Raw genomic sequence first — 22,231 nt, forward strand, 5'->3', positions numbered from 1 at the left:
AAATATTGTGCTTTGCAGTACATAAGATAACAATGAAAACATCAAGGAGGGGAAGTAAAATAGGCAGTACTCAACTCACCATGTTTGCCAAGATGTAGTGGTACCCATTCCCATTTTTTTCAAGCTTGATGATCTGCAAGAGGGAAACCAAGGATATTTAGCAGAGGCCAACTAAGGAAGTAGAGCTTCATTTATCTCACTTTTTGACCATTTTAAATTTCCAATGGTACTGTTCAAAGGTGAACAGGAAGATAAAGCAAAATTCACAGTCTTGTTAGAGGAAGGACAGATCTTTTGTACATGACATCAGTGAAACAAGCCTGAAATTAAGACCGTGTAAGATTTCCAAGTAGATTCTATAGGCAAGGAGAGTAAATTATCTGAACCAACCTGTTTTCTACAGGCTCACAGAAAAGAAAAGCAGAAAAGAAAAAAAAGATTAAACAATATATTTCAAACACAGGAACAAAGTGGAACGCTGGAGCTCATTTGTCCTGTGAGCACAGCTGAAATACGGAGCAAGACTAAAAGAGTTATTTTGCACATTCATTGGCCTATAGTTCCTGCTGCAGACACGTAACTGGGCGAGATATCAGGAGGTTTAAGCTATATTAGAGCAGCTGTTCTCCTTTAGTGTGCTGGGGCAGCTTCAAACCACATCTCCAGAACAAAGCTGCCTGAGCAAGTTGCTCAGCAGAGGATTCCCCCTGCATGTTCATTGAGATTATTTATAACTTCATACTCACGGTGTTGCAGCATATGCTCTTTGCCACACTTCATTCTCCCTGATGCCAACAGAGTTAGATTTTTTTCTCTCTCTCTCTTTTATCATACAACTGCTTACAGATCTGTAATGTTTGAAAGTTTCTTTGGTACTGAGAAAGTTCCCATGTCTAGGTAGGAAGGCAACATCTGTATAAGGTTGCCTGTGATTACGGGGCAGGGAGTCACAGCCTTGACAGCCCCCAAATCACATTCCATGTTTCCATTGGAATTGCTCCCTACTGATTTCCAGTTGCACTGTTAAATTCTTACCTGATCATTAGAAGCAGGTATCATCTGTTCTTATCCAATCCATGTCCTCAAAACTCATAAAAACCTTAAAACAACAGCACCACCTAAGAATTACCAGTTTCTGATGGAATTTCACTGTTTCCACAATGTTTCCTTGCTGGCAACATTATCCCTTTATTTCTATTGCCACATAAATCGATTCTGAACTCTGCCTGCACTGCCATTGCTGAGGCAAAGTCTGCAGGAATGGTAGTGAGGTGAGGCCAGAAAGATCCTTATTGCCACAACAGTGACTGAAGGACTGCCATGCTGGATTGAACCAGAGATCAGTCTGCCCAGGATTCCTCCTTGATACCAGTTTGGTAGCAGGTGTTTGGGAAGCACTAAAGACCAGAACTTGCATGTGTGAAGTGATCCTTCCCATAGGACTGCATTCCAAGATTACTGTGAGCAGGAATTAAAGGATCTCTGAATGGATTATAAATGAGCTGACTCTCTGTGCAACTGAGTCATCTGCCTTAGCCTTTCTCTGATGAAGTGCTCTTGTATATGCATTAAAACTCTGGATCCCAGTGTTAGTGTACAGGTTGCAATTAACTCCAATGAAGACTTCCTTTAGTATCTTACATGACTACTCTCAGCTCCACCACAGGAGGTGGTTTCACTGTCGTGTGGTTCTCCCCATAGGTTGCCTCAGAATGGCTACTGTGGAGGAGTTTGGAGCACTGAGAAAAAAAAACAAAACAACCCTCTTTATACCTAAGGCTACAAGATATGTGCTTCTGTTATTGGTAGTTTTCCATTGGAGCATGTTCAACTGCCAAATCTGAGAAGCAAAACCAGGCCCAACTTGTCCTCTCCATTTATCAACTGTGAACTCATGGGAGAAAGCAGCATCTCTGGGGTACTTGGATGCCTAAGAATTATGATCCAATTCCCTGTTTCTCCAGTGTCAACAATAGATGGCATTGGCTCCTTCTGCCCAAACTCTCCCTTTATTATTTCATTAGGTGTCAGAGTCAATGAACCCAAGAGGGCTGTCTCCCAGCCTTCCCTAAGCTGTTAATCTTGCAGTCCATCCACCTGAATTATGAGGCTCACTTCCTATGCTTTACACGGTTATTTGTGATCTTAATTTATTTTAAAATGCTTGCTCAGTCCTAATGTGTCTGGACGGTGGTAGCAAGCTGAGGTTATAATAGCATTTATCACTTACGCTGAATGTGGTGAGAGGCTGTGCTGGGCTGCATGCTGATAGCTCACTTGGGCCACCTAGGTTTCATTACCCACTTCTTAATGGGCCAGTTTGATATCTATTAGAGAGAAATCCTCTCAGAGTGAAACAGTAGCAAAGGAGAAACTCCAGTTATTCATTTTAATGAGTGACAGGGAAGAAACAATATAGTGCATTGATGTAATGCAACCCACTGCTTATTTATCCCATTAAGGCTACATGATGCAGCCCCATGATATCCCACCCAGAACTGAAGCATGGCTCATGAGCCAGCAAAGATAAATCATACCCACGAGACCTGGGCACCGAGGAGAATGAAATCAGGTCATTTTCCATGAATGCTCTGAGTGCTGCCTCCTTCTGCAGCTGTAATCTCAGGGCACGAGGAGCACCATGCTGGAGTCAGTGGTGGCTCTTTGTGTTTTGTGCGTGTGGTGTGGAAAAGAAACTAAATGTGTGTGCATATGTCAGGGACTGAACAGGCAGCACCAGCTCTTCTGCTCACTGGGGAGTGCAAATCCACACCCAGAGAAAGCCAGGGACAGGAAAAAGGATAAATGCATCAAACCATCCCTGAGAGGCTGAGGCAGCTCTCTGAACACCTCAGAATCTCTGAGAGACTGGGCAAACAGATCAGGGAGAGCCATACAGGCATGCTGGTGCATTGAGCTGGGAGAACAGAACATGAACTGTGTCCCTCTTTGGTCATCATTGTGTTGTGAAAGACCAGACAACCCCTGCTTATACTGGTGTGGCTACGTCTGCTCCAGAAATCCCTGTGGACTCAGCACAAGAAGTCTAACAAGGATATAAATGAATCACACAAGTTAAAAGCAACTTACAGCAGCCCTGTCCCTAGCAGAGATACCCCTGGGCACAGCAATGTTGGAACTGCTCTTTCACTTATAAAAGCATAACATCATCTAGTTTACCTGGAAATATCTGTTTTTAATGGCATTATAGTTGTTTTTTGCTTCGGGTTTTTTTTTTTTTTTTTTTTTTTTTTTTTTTTTTAGTGTTCTTGCAAATAACTTGAGTTAGATGTAGATTTAACTCTTGCTCCTGTTATGTGAAGAAATTTGAAATACAGACTTCTTTTCCCATTCACATTGGGCAAACTAGATGATGTCTGTCCGCAGGACTTAGCTTTCCATTGGACAAATCACATTTAAAGAGACAACATCATTAACCCTAGAAATCTGATATACCCTACAGGAAAGCTTGCAAAAAACAAAAGGCAAATTCACTGCCTAGCTCCTGTGATCAATTACACCTGCTCCATGGTCAGGGGGAATACTTTGCCCCAAAGAATCACCTGGTCCCTCTTTGGTGTGACCTTTACTTTGAGGTTAAAACCTGTTTTGTTATGATTTATACTTAGTAGCACTCAGAGACATCCAAGAAGGATGGATTGTGCTCACTGCTCAGACACTGCTCCAGACAGCGAGCAGCTGAAGTGTGAGACGGGAGATGACAGGTAGCTTAGACAGAGCGACGTGTGAAGCACGAGGGAAGTGAGCTGGTTGTAAGAGGTATGACAGACAGCAGGAGACACGGCGTGCCTGCTGCTTGGCACTGCTGAGCCCTTCCTAAACCTTGTGGAATGGGATTTGCAGCAGCGGGAATGGGATTTGCAGCTGTAGGTGGGGCAAGGCACACAATCAGAGCTGCTGAGTCCTCTGCTACGTACCCTGTCTATGATTGTTTGGGCAACATTCTCAAAGGGTTGGAATATTGGCTGGTCCTGTTTGAAGCCAGGGCTTGGGCTCCATGATCCCTGTGGTCCCTGTGGTATTCAATTCAGGATAGTCTATGATTCTACCATGATGGGATGTGGGAATGCCTGATCCTGCATACATGGAGTCTGGAGAACCCAGAGTCTGGCAGTGTCAGTTCACGCTTCCACTCCAATTCACAAGGATTGGGAAAACCTGAGAAAACTCAGCAGGATAACAAAGTGCCACGTCCCATGTTCACTGCTTGGAGCAGTTAGCACAAAACAAACTCGCTGGGGAAGTAAGGGGGTTACAGTGCTCAGAACATGAATCAGAAAAGTAGGGGACATGGAGCTCCCAGTACTTCTATTGCTTTACGCTTTCCTAAACAACACAAAGGAGAAATACCTGCAATGCACACACATCAAATCCATGACGAACTGTGACACAGGTCACATCAGAATGGGAAGAAAAACAACTCTGAGAGAAACAACCCTCCCCATTCTGCATGCAAGCACCTCCCAGGAGACCCATGCTGATACAACCTTGCTAAGGATGATGTTCAGCCGCTCGGATTCACAGTCCACCACCACCAGTCTCTCCTTCTTCTTCTGCAGCTCCTGGAACAGCATGCGGTAGCCCTCTTCTGTTGTTGTCAGGATGTTGACAGCTGTCACCTGCCAGTTCTTCTCGGCTGCAGTGTCCAGCACTTTCTGTAGGACTGACAGCCCTGTGATGGGAAGAGAGCGGGACAATAGAGAGAGAACCAGGACATAGCTGTGCAACAGCATTTTTTGCCCTGATAGCCTGTGTAACCGTCCTGAGCTGGGCTGGATACAACAATGCAAGAGCTCAGAAGAACCCCAGCAGCCAGATAATAATCTAGTATTTTAGTCACACACAGCTGGGCTAGAATTAATGATTTCTGCCTTTTCTGCACAGGAAGACAGGATGATTCTGGGACTAGTTTTCCTTTGTTATCAACAGATCAGTCCCGTTGGTCAGGCCCTGCTGTGGGATTCAGATAAGAGCTCTAATCCTGTCTTATTCTTCGTTACTACCCAAATCTTTTCATTTCTCTGGGCCACAGCTTTTTCCTCACCTCTGATCTGTTTAGGCTCTATGCTCCTAGGGTTAGGGACTCCCTCAGCAGTCACAATACATCATCATATTTAGTATCCCTGTCTCTCCTTGTGGTGCCTGATCAGAAAATTTCATGATTTTTTAAAGGATCTTGCCTAAGTTACATGCACAGCCTTCCAGAAGAGGCACACACAGTCAGCACTGCTCTGGAGGCTGCTAGATAGCCCTGTCTATGCAGACCTGACTCCATATTCAGCATGCCCACTTCTGGAGCCAACAGAAAGCTGGATGGGATGCTTTTACATTATCTTGTCTCTTAAAGTCATCCTGTCCCTGCAAGAGCTTATGATAACTTCCTAGGCAGAGTCATGAACGACCTTACCTCTGTCCTGTCCTCTACAAGACTGCTTTACTCTCAGCCTTCAAGTCTGGAGCTTTGGAGGCATGTGAGAGCTTCGGAAACTGAATCACAAAGCAGTGACTCACTTGCCCTGATCACGATTTAGATAACTTGACAATATCTTCCAAGAGCCTAACAAAAGCTTTTGTTATTTTGAGCAGACAGCTAATACTCACTAACATGGGGAACTTGAAGTTATCCAAACTACGACTGCAAACAACACACATATCATCACAGGGCTCATTTGACCTTAGCAGCTATTCGTTCGCATTCACAAATGTGAGATTTTGTGGCTGGACAGACACGAAAATGGGACCTAATAAATACAAACAATTTTCCCATTTGAAACCCACACTCTTAAAATGAAATATTTCCCTTGTATGACTCTGTGAACCCAGAGTTCAGACTAATGCTTCATCTAGATGAGTGTCCCACCTTCAGCAATGGCCAGTAATGGATATTCAGGAAAAGAATGAAACATGGGGAAGGCATAGGTAGTCTGTTCTGTGAGCCACCCTCTTTGTCTCCCACAGCCTGCACTAAAGTAATTTCTTAAACCAAAGACTCTATCTGCACTACTGCATTGAACTGCCTGCTAACTCTCCTGGGATACTTGTGACTTACCCCGGTCAGCATCATAAATGTACACAAACTTCTGCCAGCTGTAATGTTCGATGACACTGATGAGGGCATCCTGGAGCTCTGGGCGAAGCTGGAGAACAAACTGGTTGGATGTTTCGACGGGAAAGCTGGGTGTTATGAAACAGACGTGGAGAGCCCCGCAGAAAGAAGTGAGCATGTTGACGGTCCTCCTCTCATAAAATCCAAAGATGGCATAAACACCTTTGGAGAACTGTGAGCAGACTGGAGGAACAGAGATAAAGGGTATGAGAGCAGAAAGACTGGGAGGTTTGTCAGGGACATCGTCAAAATTCACCTTTTTCCTGAAATAAGCTGCAGCCTATCTGGACTAAAGTACTTTTCTTGAGACCTATGGGATGGGGAATGCAACCCGTGCCATATGAAAAACAGGGCTTGAGGTTATGGGATGCTTTTCCTTGAGCTTCACAGACCTGCTTTATCCCTGATAGGCAGAAGGGACATAGGAATGAGAATACACTAACTCCAGGGGTCTGCTGAAAGTTTGGGAAAAAGTGTAGGATTTGAACAAGGGATCACATGAGAAGAAAAGAGTTCACCAACCCCAGACACAGCAGATGTCTGGCATTTAGAGCTGCTTTACTACATGTTTGCAGCTAGAGCATCCTATCACAGCCCCAGATGCATTCATGGAGCAGGAAGCAAACATCTGCATGACAGCACAGTGCTCTGTGACCAATGACTCCAGCTAAAAAACGAAGACCACCCTGAGAGGGCATTAGTATTGTCATAGAACAGCTACAGCAAAGTTTGTATCTGTGCATACCAGGGTTGTGCTGGTACCTGGGGACACCTGTATGACAATTTCTGGTTTCCTCCAAAGCTGTGGCCCAGTGAGGTGGATGGAAGTGGCCCAGGAGGTCTCCCCAACTAAGCTCTGATGGTGCACACCAGGTTCTGCAGTGGATATTTGCACCTGATCTCAGCAGTCAGCAGCGTGCTGTGCAAGGAGGGCTCCCTCAAGTCAAAGCCCTTCTCCAGAGAGCACTTAATGAGGTGGAGGGATGGAAAAATGCCTCAGGATCTCAGTGAAGCAGAGAAAGCTCACACTCCAGGTTGTAAAACTTCATCCCTGAGACAGTCAGACTCACTTAGTATTGCCCCTGTTTATGGCACATTGCAATTTAATATATCTCAATAAATCTCCAAGCTGGAGGTGGTGGCAGTGACATCATTTTCCTTGTGTCAGACCTCCTGGTATAATATGTCCTCCTGTTATTATGACTCTTGAAGACCTTTGGCCGTGACATTTGTACTGACTCAACACCTCACACCCCACTCCCCTGTTCCCCCAACCGAGCACAGGGTGAGAAGTTGGATGTGACATTCTGGGGTCCCCTGACAAGCACTCTGCGCTGCTTGGGAATCCCTTGACCTGGTTTCTGCCAGTAGTCCTCACTGCTCTGCACATGTGGCTGGAGACAGGCTCCTGAATATGAGCTTGCTCCATCCCCAGCTGGGCTCTGACCTGAGAACCAGATCTCATGACATGGTGAGCATTTCTCCTTCCTGCTAGAAGAAGCACAGGTCTGGGGCAGCCTGGCAGGGTTACACATCTGCTTTCCACTGCTCAGTGCCCACGATCTCAAATACCTCAGCATTCTTTTCCCCCAAAGGAATTGGTATTCCTGCGTGGCAGGACTTTTTGTGAAGCTTGAGCCGTGACAGAAATAAAACCCTCTTCTCTTTATTTTCACAGCAGTGTCTCTCTTTGCAATCAGCAATTGTGTCTGTGTCAGCTGGAGTCACTGTCCTCATCATGAGACTGACACATTCAGGAAGAAAAGTAGCAGATACAGATAGAAATAGTCTGAACGTCGTTTCCATGTGACTGGACCAGTAGGTCTAATGAACACTGCGATATACCATATGTGAGAGATCAGAATATGATCTCTAGAGACCCGAGCTTCAGATTCATTGCACAATTGGAGTGACATTCTCAGAACAGCTAAAAAATCCAGCACAATTAATAATCCAGACAACAAACTTGGCTGGCTCGTTTTTTTTTTTGTTGTAGGCCAGATGTGGCTTCCTTGAATTTTTATATTCTATTTGAAAATAAATCTAATAGTTTTTTTATACATTTTTTTTAACTTGGTGGCTCAGTCATGCTCAGGCAGCCCTCCTACACTGTTCTGAGACACTCATCAATCCCAGCATTTGAAACAGATTGCACCGGAGACGACTGGGAGAACGAACATTCTTTGTCATTAGTATGTTTGGAAAGAACTCCAGCTCACTTTGTATTTTCAGACTAAGAGGATAATTTGGTAAAAAGGGCTTACAGGGGGTTGTCACCCAAGGAACAACAAAGAAACTGTTGTGTCAATTAATCTGGAAAACTGAAAAGGGAGAGAACTGCAGCCGCCTTTTGGAGATGGAACTTAGCATAATGCAAAAGCAGTGGCTGCAAAATGCTTTAAATCTCAGGACTATTTTAAATTACAGACATGCCAAATGCATTCATCCAGCAAAACAAAAACAAGTTACTGCTATTTAGTTAGTGTACAAAGAGGTAGTTGGTGCTTCTTTAGATTTGCTTTGCTCTATTAAGAAAATGCATTAATAATTACGTTCTCATTTGATTACAATCAACAAGATTGGCAAAGACCTACAAGATTATCCAGTCCAACTGTCCATCAATCACCAATAGCTCTCACTAAACCATGTTCCTCAATACAATGTCTAAATGTTCCTTGAACACCTCCAGGGTCATTGACTGGGAATCCAATACTCCTAAGAATTATAAAACACAGAATCACAGAATGGTTGGATTGCAGGGGATCTTACAGACTATCCAGTTCCAACCTTCCACTGTGGGCTGACTCGAGATGCCAAGGGCCCCATCCGTGGCCTTGGGCACCTCCAGGGATGGGGCACCCACAGCTCTGGGAAGCAATGCTAGCATCTCACCACCCTCTAAATAAAGAATTTCTTCCTAATGTTTTGGCCTCATGTCTCCTTCTTCTAACCAGAATTTCCCCTTTTAGTTCAAAGCCACTCGCCCTTGTACCACTATTAGACCATGTAAAAAGTCAGTCCCCTTCCTGCTTGTAAACTCCTCTCAGAACATACCTAGAGGAAGCAGACATTGTAAATCGTTCTTTGTTCTCCCAGAGGGGAAGAGCTTATCAGTTCATCAGCAGTCACAACAAGTCTCTGGCAAATACACATCCAAAAACATTAAGAAACGTAATAGGGATAAAGTTCATACTGGGATGGAAAGTCTAAGAAAATGAGCTTCTCTGGTCAACTGGCAAGGGATAACATCATGTCTTACAAACCTCATGGTAGCCACCTGCTAACAGTGAGACAGCCAGAGGCTGGTACTTCTTACAGAGCAGAGTTGAACTCAGTCTGGTAACTAACTCAAGCAGTTGAATTTGGACAGTTCAGCTCATCCCTGTAGGCAGAAAACTGTAAGGATTGATTAAACAGCAAAATTGTATAATAAATGAAGTGAGCATGAGCGAAGAGCGTTTACTTGGATGTCAATATAGATGTTTTTGGCAGTTTGCATGTGCTATTCTTGGCCTCTGGGTTGCACAAATGGAAAGAAGGACAGATAATATTTGTTCTGGGCTGCAGCTGTACTATCATCTTACAGCAAATTTGTAGTTAATTACAGAAAGATTTCCCCTGAACAAACACTCAGAAAGTCTAGCTCATAATGATTGATAACCATGACAGATACTCTTCATCCTGACCAGTTTTGTGTGATCAGTCTGGTTGGATCTGCTGGGACACTCCCAGCATGTGCTGCACTGAGCATCACTGCTGCTCCATATCCCTCATGCTCCAGGCATTGGATCTCTCACTGAGGCATTCTGGGAGAGCTCCATAGCTTTTTATCTAGAGTCCCAATCCACAAACAAAATTAGGTAAATCAGAGGCATCAACCTGTCACCTGGTCATGCTGGAAGTCAGCAACAACTCCACAGTGCCTATTGCAAGCAGGTGAGATGGAGCTCCTCATATTGTTCCAAAAACACTGCTATTTACATTAAAAATAAAATAACCTAATTGGATTCCCAGTGCCTACTTAAAGAGTGACTGATATGATAGAATGAGAAGGAAGAGGCCTCCCTGCTCTCTCCAGGGACTGGCAGCCATTGGTGTGCCCTTGAATTCTGACAGGGAAAAACACGCAGGCTTCAGTTGGGCTTGAAATCCCCACGCTCCAGGATTCCTAGTCCTACAATTTCTCTCTAATTTTTCCTTTCATATGGAAATATTCAAGGTAAAGCTTTTAAATCCAAGAAAAGAACACCAATTTTATTGAAAGCGGGATGGGACACCTGCCTAGCAGCTGAAGACAGGCAGCGCTGGCGACCTTTGCAAATACTTTTAAGAAAAAAAACAAAACATGTTCAGTACTTTAAATTGCACATTTTCTCTGCAGAAGAGGAAAGGGAAGAGATGTTTACAGTCTATATAAATTTTGAGGAGACTTTATTTAGCAAAAGATCTCAAGCAGTCAGGAAAAGAGGAGGTGCACAAGATTGATTTCTACATTCAGGAGGGATGGGGATGTTTTGGAACCGAAGGTTTGATCTGAGTCCCTTGAGAAGCTGATGACAGATACGATGGAACTTTTATTTGGATTTAGATAAAAGCAGAAGGGAAGCCAAAAGGTTTCTTTCAGAAACGGTTACCACAAAGAGAGGCTGCACAGACGGATGGAAATTAGGATTTGGTTTCCAAGAGTGAGAATGGTGCAATTCTGCTGAGAATCTGCAAACAGGAGTGCAGAACGAGAGCTGCTCTTTGTGGGCACAGCTGGAGAAGCCTGGTAGGAGATCTGGCGACTGCTCGTCTGCCATTTCCTGTGGAAGCAGAATTTTCACCATTTCACTGGCTTTAAGACTAGGGGGGGACATTAGATCATTCCTACTGACTTTTTACGTCTCACGGACCATTAAGTTTCACCAAGTTACCCCTGAAGGGAGCCAATAACGTAGTTTAGTTGAAGGCATTTAAGCTCTCAGGGGACTCAACTGCTGTGTGCTTCTGTCAGAGAACAGGAATAGCAGAGACAGTGTTAACTCCCAAAGCAACAACGGCAGTAAAAAAAAGCAGATTAGATTAAATATCCCCAGATGTTCTTCACAAACAGTTCGTGCTCTCTGTTGCAGAAAGGGACAAAAATCCCAGCTGGTCCCCCTCAGAGCCCTTCCCAAGCCTAGAGGATGTCACACTGGATGAACCTCTAGAAAGGAAAGCTGTACCCTCTCTCCAAGGCCCAAGTGGGAGGGTAAAGAGAACGGCAGTTTGGAAATCTAGAGCCTTTTTGAAACCACCCAATCCAACACATGTAAGTCCTTGCACTTACCCCAGAAATCCAATTAACAAATATATTTTAAACATCTCAAGACAAGCGCGGGCAGATTTTGAGTAAAATAAAGTAGTCATCTCAGTCTTCTGTGAATTACTAAATATTAGCCCTACAACACCCTGCCTCAGCATGGCACGTCCCTCATTTGCCCAAATTCCTGGGACACAGAACCAAAACCCTCGCTCCCGCAGAGCTGCACTTGCAGCAAAATGAACTAATTGACAGCAGTGGTGCCAAGGAGCAATTCCCACATGCTTTTCTTTGCTCGCTTGTAGTATTTGAGTTCATGTGTGGGACAGAAGGAATGTGCATGTGTGATTTATTTTTAGTGTGCCCTGCCTGGAGGCGACCCTCACATGGTGATGGAGAACCTGACATCAGGTTGGCGAAGCCGGTGGAATTTTGATGAAAGAGCACCGGTGTCTGCTTCAATTAGGATCAGCTCAGCTTTTCTCCCAAATGTTTGTCCTCACAGTTCTCCAGCATGGTGTAGGTGCCAGAGTGCATCTCTTCAGCACATCCCAACGACAGCATGTTCCCACAGATTTTTCGAGCAGGGGAAAGCCAAACAGATTCTACACAACTCCATCACTCTGCACATGTATTTAGCTGGCAGTGGATATGTCCCATATCTTCAACCAACCACAAATCAGGCTAATGTGATATCGCAAGAAATAAATGTTTCCCTTTCAAACATATAAAGACACAGAGGTGCAATCCCTCTCATCATTTTCCCTCACTACTACTCTGACCACATTGTAGGCTGCAAAGCATCAACGGTATCTACATCAAGATTTACTTTCTTCCTTCAGATGTGAACAACAATCTTACTGAAGAGCTCTTCATCACTGTTTATGCTTAGAGCTTAACTTTTTTTTTTTAGCTAAGTTTATCAGGCTGACAAATAAGTCCTAGTTTGCCTGGCTACAAATGATGCCTTCCTTGAGATCAAAATGGATTTGGGACAATTCTTTCTTGTGTGCTGCCAAGTTTAAGGAAATAGAGATGTCATGGTGCTTTTGTTAACAACATGATAACAGATCTTTCCTGAGGACTCTCAATCATTTAGTGCACTTTTGAAATAGAGTCATGGTGGAAGGTGAGGCCCAGGCAGTCTGAGGTTAACTTTAATCTCTGCATTTAAGAAACTAACTGAAACTCATTGCTCTTCCACTCCTGTACTTCACATTTTGAAATTTCTTTTACTTTTTCTACCAGGCCCTTGTTCTTACCTAACACGACCACAAAACAAAAGATAAAATCCAAATATCAAAGGTCTAAACCAAGTCAGCAAACTTGTATTTATTAATACTTCCCCTGTTTGCTTTGCTTGTTTCTAAACATGCAAACACCTTTCAGTATGCTCCAGGCATACAGCTCAGTTATGACATATACACTTCTTCAGGTTTGTATTAAGACAGTAATTGAGACCATCTTTGGCTGTAGCTCAATGTCAGCCTCTCTGCCTGGCCCATCATTTTACTGAATCACAGAAAATTAAGCATTAAATACATTACAGAGGTCACAGACAATATTCAATCAATTTTCAAACAATAGCAGCACATTTAACGTGAATGGAGATTACACATTAGGTGCAAATCTCCTGCATGAAATGCCGATATAAGGTGTGTCCTTTAAAAGGCCCTCAGGAAAACATTAAGGAGGAGGTACAGGCATATAACTCCTGAAACCTGAGACTTCTGGAGCCACAGAGCTGGGTATTTCAGCCAGCTATCCTGCTCTCACCTAACCTCCTATAACAAAAAAGAAATCCCAATATTCATCCTCACTGAAATCTCCGTGTCTGAAGCACAATCATAAATATTAAAGCAAGACGCTACAGATGGAAAAATGGACAAATTATAACATATTATAAAAGGAGGTGAAGGATGAGGACTGAACTAATTTTGCTTCTGCTGCTTCATTAGATGGCCTGTCTGTAAGTAGTGCTATAATAGGAAAACTAACGACAGTACTGGGGTGTAGCTTTCTGCTAGGGAACATGAACAACAGAGGAAAAGAACAAAGCAACAAACCCTTTTCTTTCCCCAATGCACTGTATTTGCTCAGGGCAGTTTTTCTAGACATTAGGCTTGTGACTGCCTTTAATGCTAACCTCAGGTTGCAGTGAGGATGTTCTAAGAGCTTGCCTTCAAAGTGGCAACAGGTTGCAACATGAAAGCCAAGCTGTGGACATTGCCCGGAAATGTGATTCCAATATTAATGTTTGACTCCACTGTGGAAAGCGGGTGTTAACATCCACCTAACACACTCCTTTCTTAACCTTCATCCCATTAATGAATGTTCTGCTCCCATGTCCCCTGCTTCCTAAAATATGTGCACAGGTTCTGCCAGATTTTCTCTGGCCTGTGTTTTTGCAGATGTGCCCATCAAACTGATCTCTCAGTTTCTGTGGCATCCTGAGATTCATGTTGTTATCTCCAATTCAGTACCTGGACATATTTTCTTGGCTGTAGCGTTCCCATTTTTTTTTAGGATTACTTCCTGTTTATAATAATGTTTCCCTCAGCCCTTTCAGTCTGCTCCAGGCATAGAGTTCAATTACGACATGTACACTTCTTCAGGTTTGTATTAAGACAGTAGTTGAGCCCATCTTTGTCTGTAGCTCAATGTCAGCCTCTCTGCCTGGCCCATCAGTTCAATACCATTTAATTTGCCATTACAATCCTATCTCCTTTGTTCATTTTTAATCAATATGATTAATGCTTTTCTTTTCTTTTCTTTTCTTTTTGGGGGGGCGGCACTGTAAAATACATCACTCATGATCTGACAGGTGACTGAAGAGCTGAGTAACTTTTGGAATGGTTATTTCAGGGCAGAGATGTGAAAATGCATTTCTCAGCAAGACAGGTGAACGGGGCAGCTGCATGTGGAGAGCAGCCCGAGTGGGAAGGTCTCTGGTGATCAGTGACAGCAGGTGACCAGATGGCCATGCAGACCTCCTCTAGCCCTGGGTCTACACGCAGTGCTTTCAGTGTCTGTTTTGGGATCTCAGCCAACATTTGGAAGTTCTGACTTAAGGTCTACATACAGAGCTGTCTTTTCTGCTTCTCATAGTTCTCCTTTCAGCCCTTTCCCTCCCAGACGCTGTGCTTTCACTGGCAGGATGCAGGATACGCATGAGAGCGCATACCTGCTGGAGAATGACAAGTTGCACAGTGGTTTGATTACAGAGCTAGGCAACGGCACACAAATGTCTTCATGGCAATCTTCTTCAGATTCTTCATGGAATCACAGAATCAGTAAGGTTGGAAAAGACCTCTAAGATCCCGAAGTCCAACCCCCACCAGGCCCACTGCCCATGTCTCTCAGTGCCACATCCCCACAGTTCTCAAACACCTCCAGGGATGGTGACCCCCTCACCTCCCAGGGCAGCAGTGCCATGGCATCACCACTTTTTGAGAACAAATTTTTCCCAGTATCCAACCTGGCCCTTCCCTGTGGTCTCATGCCCCAAGCCTGCTTTTCCTCATACAGTCAGAAGTGAGCACTTTTAATCCCTTCTCATTTCTCTCTGCCTCTAGTTTTTCCACTCTTGTTTCTAAATTTCCAATTTTTAATTGCTTTGTGTTGCAGTGCATAAAAGCTTATCCTTGCATGCCACTGAACTAACACAACTAATTTTAAGACTTTCTCAGTAACAGACTGGAAATTAACAACTTCATTTATTAACACTCCACCTTCTTCTTCTCAAAGCAGCCAAAGAACATGATGGAACAAACATGCTTGCATGCACATCTGCAACGAGCCCTCCATGCTCCCAAATAAACCCTTAGCAGCTTATTACTCAGATACAAGCACTGGATTTCTTGATTGCAGAGTCGGACACCAAATGCTGTAGCCAGGCAGACAGCGTTAACCCTGAGAAGATGCAATGAGCGTGGACCTGATGTGCCCAGTTCTTAATCCCTGCTTTGGAAGTATGTGAAAAGAAACCACTGTATTTCCTTAAATATTGACTCCTTTTCATAGTGATATCTTTAATTGATTTTCTAGATGAGAACCTTTTTAAATTCACAGGGACAGATTCCTTCAAAGAAGAATAATGGGTATGCCATATCTAGTACACTTCCATAGGAATTGTGGGCATTGCTATTAATCCTAGTTGGCTCAGAATTAGCCTTGCCCTGTATCCCTTGCACACAGGTACTGCTGCAGATGCAACTGTTGCTCTGCATGTTTGTAGGATGCCTGGAGCAATGCTACGAGGCCTCTGTGAGGTACTGCAATATACACATGTTAAATAACAATAAAGAAAGCCACTGAGTAACCTCCTCGGAATAGAGAATTACCTTCCCAGCAGAGAGGAGAGAAATTATGCAGCTGGCTAAGAACAGAAGGTAAAGCAGAGGGTAAAGAAGGACCCAAATGGAGAGTTGGGGGAATTTTCCCTAACCTGACTGATCTTCTCGGGAGTGATGCTTTGCATGTGCTCTGTCTTAAAATACTTCCCAGCCTAGGAGGAAGGTTGTCTGGGCGGCCTGTCAGAGGGCATCCAGGCTGCCTTCCTCTTGCAGTGAGTTATCATTGGCCTTTCTGCTACAATTTGACTCCCTGCTCATTTGAAAATAAAAGGCAGCAGATAAAAAGCGCAGGGTTCATTGTGTGCAGGAAAGTGCTGCCAGGCTCACTTCTCCATGGGAATGTTCTCACTGGTCCCAGCAAATTGTGTTTATTCAGGACAAAACAAACACACCCTTCTGACATACCTGACAGAGCATCTTGTCCCCGGGGCCTGAATGGGGAAGCAATTCCTAAGCCCACCAGCTGCTTGATGTGTTATATATAAACATTCACATTTTCTATAAATTTTCAAGGCACATTACAGGTATCTGCTGAGCATATGCTCCAAAACCTACATGTGCTAACGCTGCTCCAAAACTGCCATCCCTTCTGCAATAACCGGAGCCATTACATTCTTCTAAGATGAGGAGCAGCAAAAGCACAAACCCTGTAAGCTACACTCATTGATAAGGGTTAAGCCACCAGAGCAAAACCCTTCTCTATTACCCAGTGGTGCATGCATTCACTTAAAGCCTGCCAAAGCAGAAATGGCTCTGAAACCCCATTTAGCACCTCAGCAAGGGCTAGGTTCAGAATGACAAGATCCTTTGACATCTGAGAGCGCCGGCTTTTGTGTGTTGAAGTGCCTCCCTCAGTAGTTCTTTGCTGTAGTAATTTGTTGTGGGGTTTTTGTTTTTCTTTCTCACATTAATGTTCCATTCCATCGTGCTTGCAGCTTTCTTCAGGCCTGCTTAATGTCAGGGGGGATATTACAATTTCTTCCCTGTCATTAGAACAGCTTTAATCCTGTCTGCATTGCGAGGGCAATAAATGATAATAGCAACTAGATTTTTATTTCTGCAGTGCCTCAAAGCACCAGCTTTTTCAAAAAATCCCAAACAAACAAGTTCAAGCTTCGGATCTTTTAATCCTGGTGGGAGACTGTGTTGTCTGGGGAGCAGAAATGCAGAGCTGCGACAGATGGTGGGAGCTGGACCTATGGTTTGTGATTTTATGGTCTCTGGTGAAACTTTTGTGCAAATAGTTTCTTGTGGGTGGTGGAACAAGCAAATTATATGAAGTGCAGCTAGCAAACCTGCCCAGATGGAGCTTCTGCAGAGAGGGAATACTTGTTAAGCTGGGACTGCCACCAACTGCAGAGGGCAGCTCTCCTCTGGTGGGAGGTGCAGGCATCCATCCCACTGAACAGAGCAAACTGGAACGAGGCAGCTGGGGGAACTCTACCAACTGCTAGAGGAATTCTGAAAAATCCTCTTTGGCATTTCATCAAGATGTCAGAGGGGGCTTCCACAGCTACAACCTTCTCCTGAATCTGCACCTGATCCCATAACAAGGTGGTCTAGTGCCGAAACAAATGTCTCACGGCCAAAGCAGCTGCTGCACACATCACCCATCACATAAAACTACCTTGGATGCACATTTTTTGATTAAAAAAACCCTTGGACAACCATTCTTGATTAATGTTAATGGCAGGCAGCATCAAACTCCCAGGCACAAAGCATTCTTACAGCATATCCTGGAGAGGAAATCAGTTTGGGAAAGGTGTGTTTACTAGATGTTTCACATGTAGAGCAAACAAAATTCATTCATGGCAACGTGATCTAGCGCCTGATTCAGTGGTTGGCAACCCTGACCATGGCAGAGGGGTAGAAACTAGGTAATCTTTGAGGTCCCTCCCAATCCAAGCCCTTCCACTATTCTGTGTGTTGACAAAGATTTCTGCTATTAAAAAGCAATACTGTGCCATCTTTTTTACGTCAAGGCCAGTGAAGATACAAGGAGCACCTCAGGTCTTCTCAACATCCTATTCCACCAACGGGAGTGAGAAAATAGTTTGAAAAATAGGATCTGAGTCTTGGGCAGAAGAATGGGTGAGTATCTGTAGCATTAAGAAAACTTCAGAATCTCTTGCTAACATGTCTAGTTATATGCAAACAGCACCTTTCCTCCTCTGCTGATTCCTATTCTGGGAGAGTTTTTGATCTCCTAAAGCAAGAGGCTCTCTAGTGAGCTGCAGAGAGCAAGAAAGATCATGTAAAACATTTTGCATAAATGCAAATTGTGAGGAGGCCAGCCAGAGCACAGTAAGGAAAATTGTTATAAACTTCAGGTCATTCATCATTTGGGAGCAGTGACACTGCACATGCAGATGCTGCTCCTGTCTCATGCAGTTAATCAGAATAAACCAAAGGATATGACATGATTCAGGCTGCTACTGAGAAAATCTCACTGCCTCTCAGCAGAAAGTTGCCTGTAAAACATTATTTAGACAGAAAAACAGCAGGAAGCTGGAAGATGCTAATTTGTACCACTTTTCACAAGCATCACAGAGACTCTTTCACTATTCCCCAGATGTTATACAAGCATTTCATGATGTTTCAGGGAGATCAAAAACATTTGTCTCTGAAATTTTAGTCAATGACCACAGTGGGTCGGACAGGCTTTGGACAGACAGACACCAGGAGCATCACCTTTTCAAGGTGTTGAAACAGGATTTAACAGATTTCATACGTGACAACTCAGCCATGGAAAGCTTCACACATCAGTTATTAGATTTGCCTCCCAAAAGGAAAATTGGGGAAAGTGTACTGTGTAATGGACTCTAATGGTATATGCGAAATGGGCACATGGATGGCTAAAGATATAATTAACCTAATTAAGGCACCATTTATTCCAAAAGTTGCCAAGGGTAAAGACAGGTGGAACCGCCGTCTTTGAGAGAAGGTTGCAAAGACAGAGGCTGCTGCCACCAGGGCTTAAAATCACACACACACAAAAAATTGATCTCGAAGGAACAAGGCAAAAAGAAAGATCCCTGGGGCAGATCCCTCTGTCTCTAAGGCATGGACACCAAGGGGTGTCATTTAAAATCTGCATTTTAGACCTTTGGGGTGGTTTTCTTCTTCCCATACTACAACTCTACGTAGGTGCTGAACATGGCGGGCTGAATGCTTGTACCTTTCACTTTGAGCTCCTGACCCTCCTGTTAGAGAAAAGATTAATTTCCCTGTGAGAGAAATTATTTTGGGATGCCTACATTTAACATGGCAGTGAACATCTGCAGTCATATTTCCTAAGCATGTGGTGTGATCATTCCCTTGCTCTGCTGGTCCTGACAGTGCAGATCCTCAATAGCATTTCTGAAAGGTGCTTAAATGGCTTCCACATCTTTTAAAGAAATGTTGGGATGATCCTCAGGTGATTTGAGATCAGGACACAGAAGGAAGCCATATGGTGTGTGCCAACTTTGAAAATCAGGCCTTAACTTACATACACTGTTATACAGGCTGACTGCTGTGACAGCTTTTATCAGCGCACTCAGAGGTTGGATGCTTTGGTGGCATTGCCTCTGGAGCAGGTCTAGACTGGAAGAATTGGGATGCACTGAGGGGCAGGTTTGGTTGACAGAAGCCTTCTGTGCATGTGCGTTTTGCAAGTCTAATGGCTGAGCACTAATGGGTAGCTGTAACACACCTGCACTATCCTGTGAACTTCATTCCTAAATCTCCCATGCAGGGAGAAATGACAAAATCATCCACTTTCTGTCTATAAACAAGAGTCTGTGCAGGGGCAAAAAAAGAAAAATAAGAAATTTATTTTCAGTGCAGAAAAGTTTTCTACGTTACAGTTCCTCTGGTGACTACATTGAGGACAACAGAATTACAGTGGGCTTAAACACGGTCTACTTCTGCCAACTGGGAAATACAACATGTTTGCTGAATGAGGCTGCAGGGATACTGGACCTGATTTGTGCGTTGGAGTTTGCTGTGACCTGCTTGTAAAATTTACTTTCTTCATGACTTCTTGAGTGTAGGTCATGAAGGTCCTCCTCAGAAGCATCTTTAGGCAGAAGGAATTTGTGATAAAAGACCCTTAAAAGACATCTCCCAACATCCTGACTGGAAAATCCTTCAAAATGAATGTATGGAAATAACAGGAGGAAATCTGAGTTCTGGGAAGAAGGGGAACAGGAAATTTTCTTCGGTGCTGAAACACTCTTTAATTTCTGGTTGGAAGTCTCCTGCCTTAGTTTCTAGCCATAAGATATATTTGTAAAGCATCGAGCACCAAGAGGAACCTACAGCTCCTTGGGTTTTAGCCTTCTTCCTTATAAAATAACCAGATGATAGTTGAGGTCCCTTCCCAACCCAGGCCACTCTGATTCCATACTACTGAAAGCTTCAATACAGCTGACTGGGCTTTGGATGATTTTTCATTAAACAGAAAGCAAACATTCAAATGGTCTGTTGGACAAACAGGGTCAATTTTTTTAAAGAAAAGTTACCCTAGATACCTCAAATATTTTGATCCGTCTTATCACAAAAGATTCAGTCTACCTTACATTTAGCACCTCTGAGATGAAACTAATGCCAGTGGAACAGATCCAGTTCAGACATAACACAAACAACAAAGCTAGCTGAAAATCTCCAATGCTTTTTTTTCTCTCTGAACGAAAAGTGAGGTTTGATCAAATGTAGGAAGTTGCTGATTCTAACATAACACCCTGGTTTTCCCACAGGAGAGCATAAGGGAGAAAAGCTCTAGTGTTAAGTCAGAACACTAAAAAATAAGCATTAGGACTCCATCAACCTATCTCCCATGCTGCTCCAAGATGGTGCCAGCTCCTTTCCACCTGGAAGAGGCACTGTGTCGGCAGCCAGGAGGAACAGCAGAGAACATCTGAGGAGAGCAGGGAATGAGATGGAGTCAGTCATTTTGCTAGGGCTCACTCTCAGCTGTGGGCAGGAAGCCTGGCCACTCCCAGACTGTTTTCCTGTAAAAACTCCCTTAGAATGCATGTAGCTCGCATCCAGCATGGCAGAGACCACGGCACAGCCATGCACACCGGCAGAGGCAGTCCTCCTGGAGAGCCCAGATCTCTGCTACCCACCTCCTAAATACTTCTCACCATGTTCCACAGGGATGCATGCACACATGTGCGCACACAAATCCTTCTATTAGCTAAAACCCCTCCTCCTTACAGTGTCTCACACCACACTCCTTATCATCCCGTTCGCAGATGCACTGAGCTAATCTCTCTCCATGAGCCACGTGCAGCCACTCACTTATCTTCCCCCTTTTATACAGGCGCATACTTTTCCCCACTGAGACTAATCCTTCTCAGTGTCACGTACCTCCAAATCCTCCTTACAACACCCCCTCACACACTGAGTAATCCCTTTCGGAGTCTCGCACACAGCATCTTGCTGACAGCGTCCCTCGGCATACACGCAGCATCCCGTAGGCACAGGGACCTCTCTGTGTGTCACACACACACACACACAATTATCCCTTTTCCCAAAGAGTGCATTCTACGCTAAGTTTGGCGCACATACACAAACCTGACTTCAATGCAGTAGAAACAGTGGGTTTTCGTCAAGACAGACCAATTACATGGGGCTTGGGGGGTGGTTAAACCTTGGATATTTGTGTATCTGTCCTGGAAAATGGAGAGCTTGTCTCAAGAAGAAAGATTTAAAAGGTCTGGCATGCTCAGTGCAGGAAAACAAAGGCTGGGAGGGGATAGGGTTGTTCTCTATAAAAACATCAGAGAAGTAAACACTAGAGAAGAGCTATGGATGCTAAAGGACAACATTGGCATGAGAACAACTGACAATAAACTGGCCATGAATAAATGCAGAGGTGGGAAGATTTGTAGCTGTGGAAGGAGAAAAGCTGTGGGATTGTTTTCTGAAGGGAGCAGAGGAGCAAAAGCAGTGCTGGTTTGGTGTAGAGCATTGCTTTGGTAAGAGCACACAACCTGGTGTTGGTGACTGCACCCCTTCTTGTACACATTGGGCAATTCAGGCTTTGAGTTGCACCCTCCTGAACTAGCACACTGTCCTAAAAAGTTAACAGTGCAATAACACTCTGTTCCTCTGCTTTATTTCATCACCTGCAGCACGAGGGGAAGAAACCTGAAACTTTCCCTTTTTTCCCTTGCGCCCAGCACTGACCTCACACCTGCAGCTCTTCTCCCCCATTCACAAGAAAACTGCCCTGGCCGTCTCCTGCACAACTGCAGCATCAGTGCAATGCAGCAGACGAGAAGCAGAAAGGGAGCAGAGAGGAAAGTTCAGGCGCAGCACCCAGGGATCTATTTTGATCACTGGGGCATGCAAAAAACACTCTCACATTTCCTCAGCACACATTTACATTCTCGGTGTCTCCCGCCTCCACTGTTGGGCTGTCTCCAGAGACACCGAACACCTGACACGTCTGATAGGAATTACATATCTGTAACA

The 22,231-nt window shown here is 44.1% G+C and overlaps 1 protein-coding gene across 4 annotated transcripts in view; it reads right to left on the bottom strand.

The window, feature by feature from the left end:
- GRIA1 (glutamate ionotropic receptor AMPA type subunit 1) overlaps nucleotides 1–22,231 on the bottom strand; it is a 165,107-nt gene that overhangs the window by 52,795 nt on the left and 90,081 nt on the right. For all 4 annotated transcript variants that reach the window (XR_007379793.1, XM_048960465.1, XM_048960463.1 and 1 more), the window contains exons 3-5: nucleotides 6,071–6,310; nucleotides 4,509–4,693; nucleotides 80–133 (exon numbers count right to left, since the gene is read on the bottom strand). Coding sequence is in view for 3 of the 4 variants with exons in the window: in XM_048960465.1 (XP_048816422.1) it covers nucleotides 80–133; nucleotides 4,509–4,693; nucleotides 6,071–6,310 (479 nt within the window). In the remaining variant the exon portion in view is untranslated. The remainder of the gene's footprint in view (nucleotides 1–79; nucleotides 134–4,508; nucleotides 4,694–6,070; nucleotides 6,311–22,231) is intronic.

Source organism: Lagopus muta, chromosome 14 (genome assembly GCF_023343835.1).
Source record: "Lagopus muta isolate bLagMut1 chromosome 14, bLagMut1 primary, whole genome shotgun sequence".
Classification (NCBI taxonomy): Eukaryota; Metazoa; Chordata; class Aves; order Galliformes; family Phasianidae; genus Lagopus; species Lagopus muta.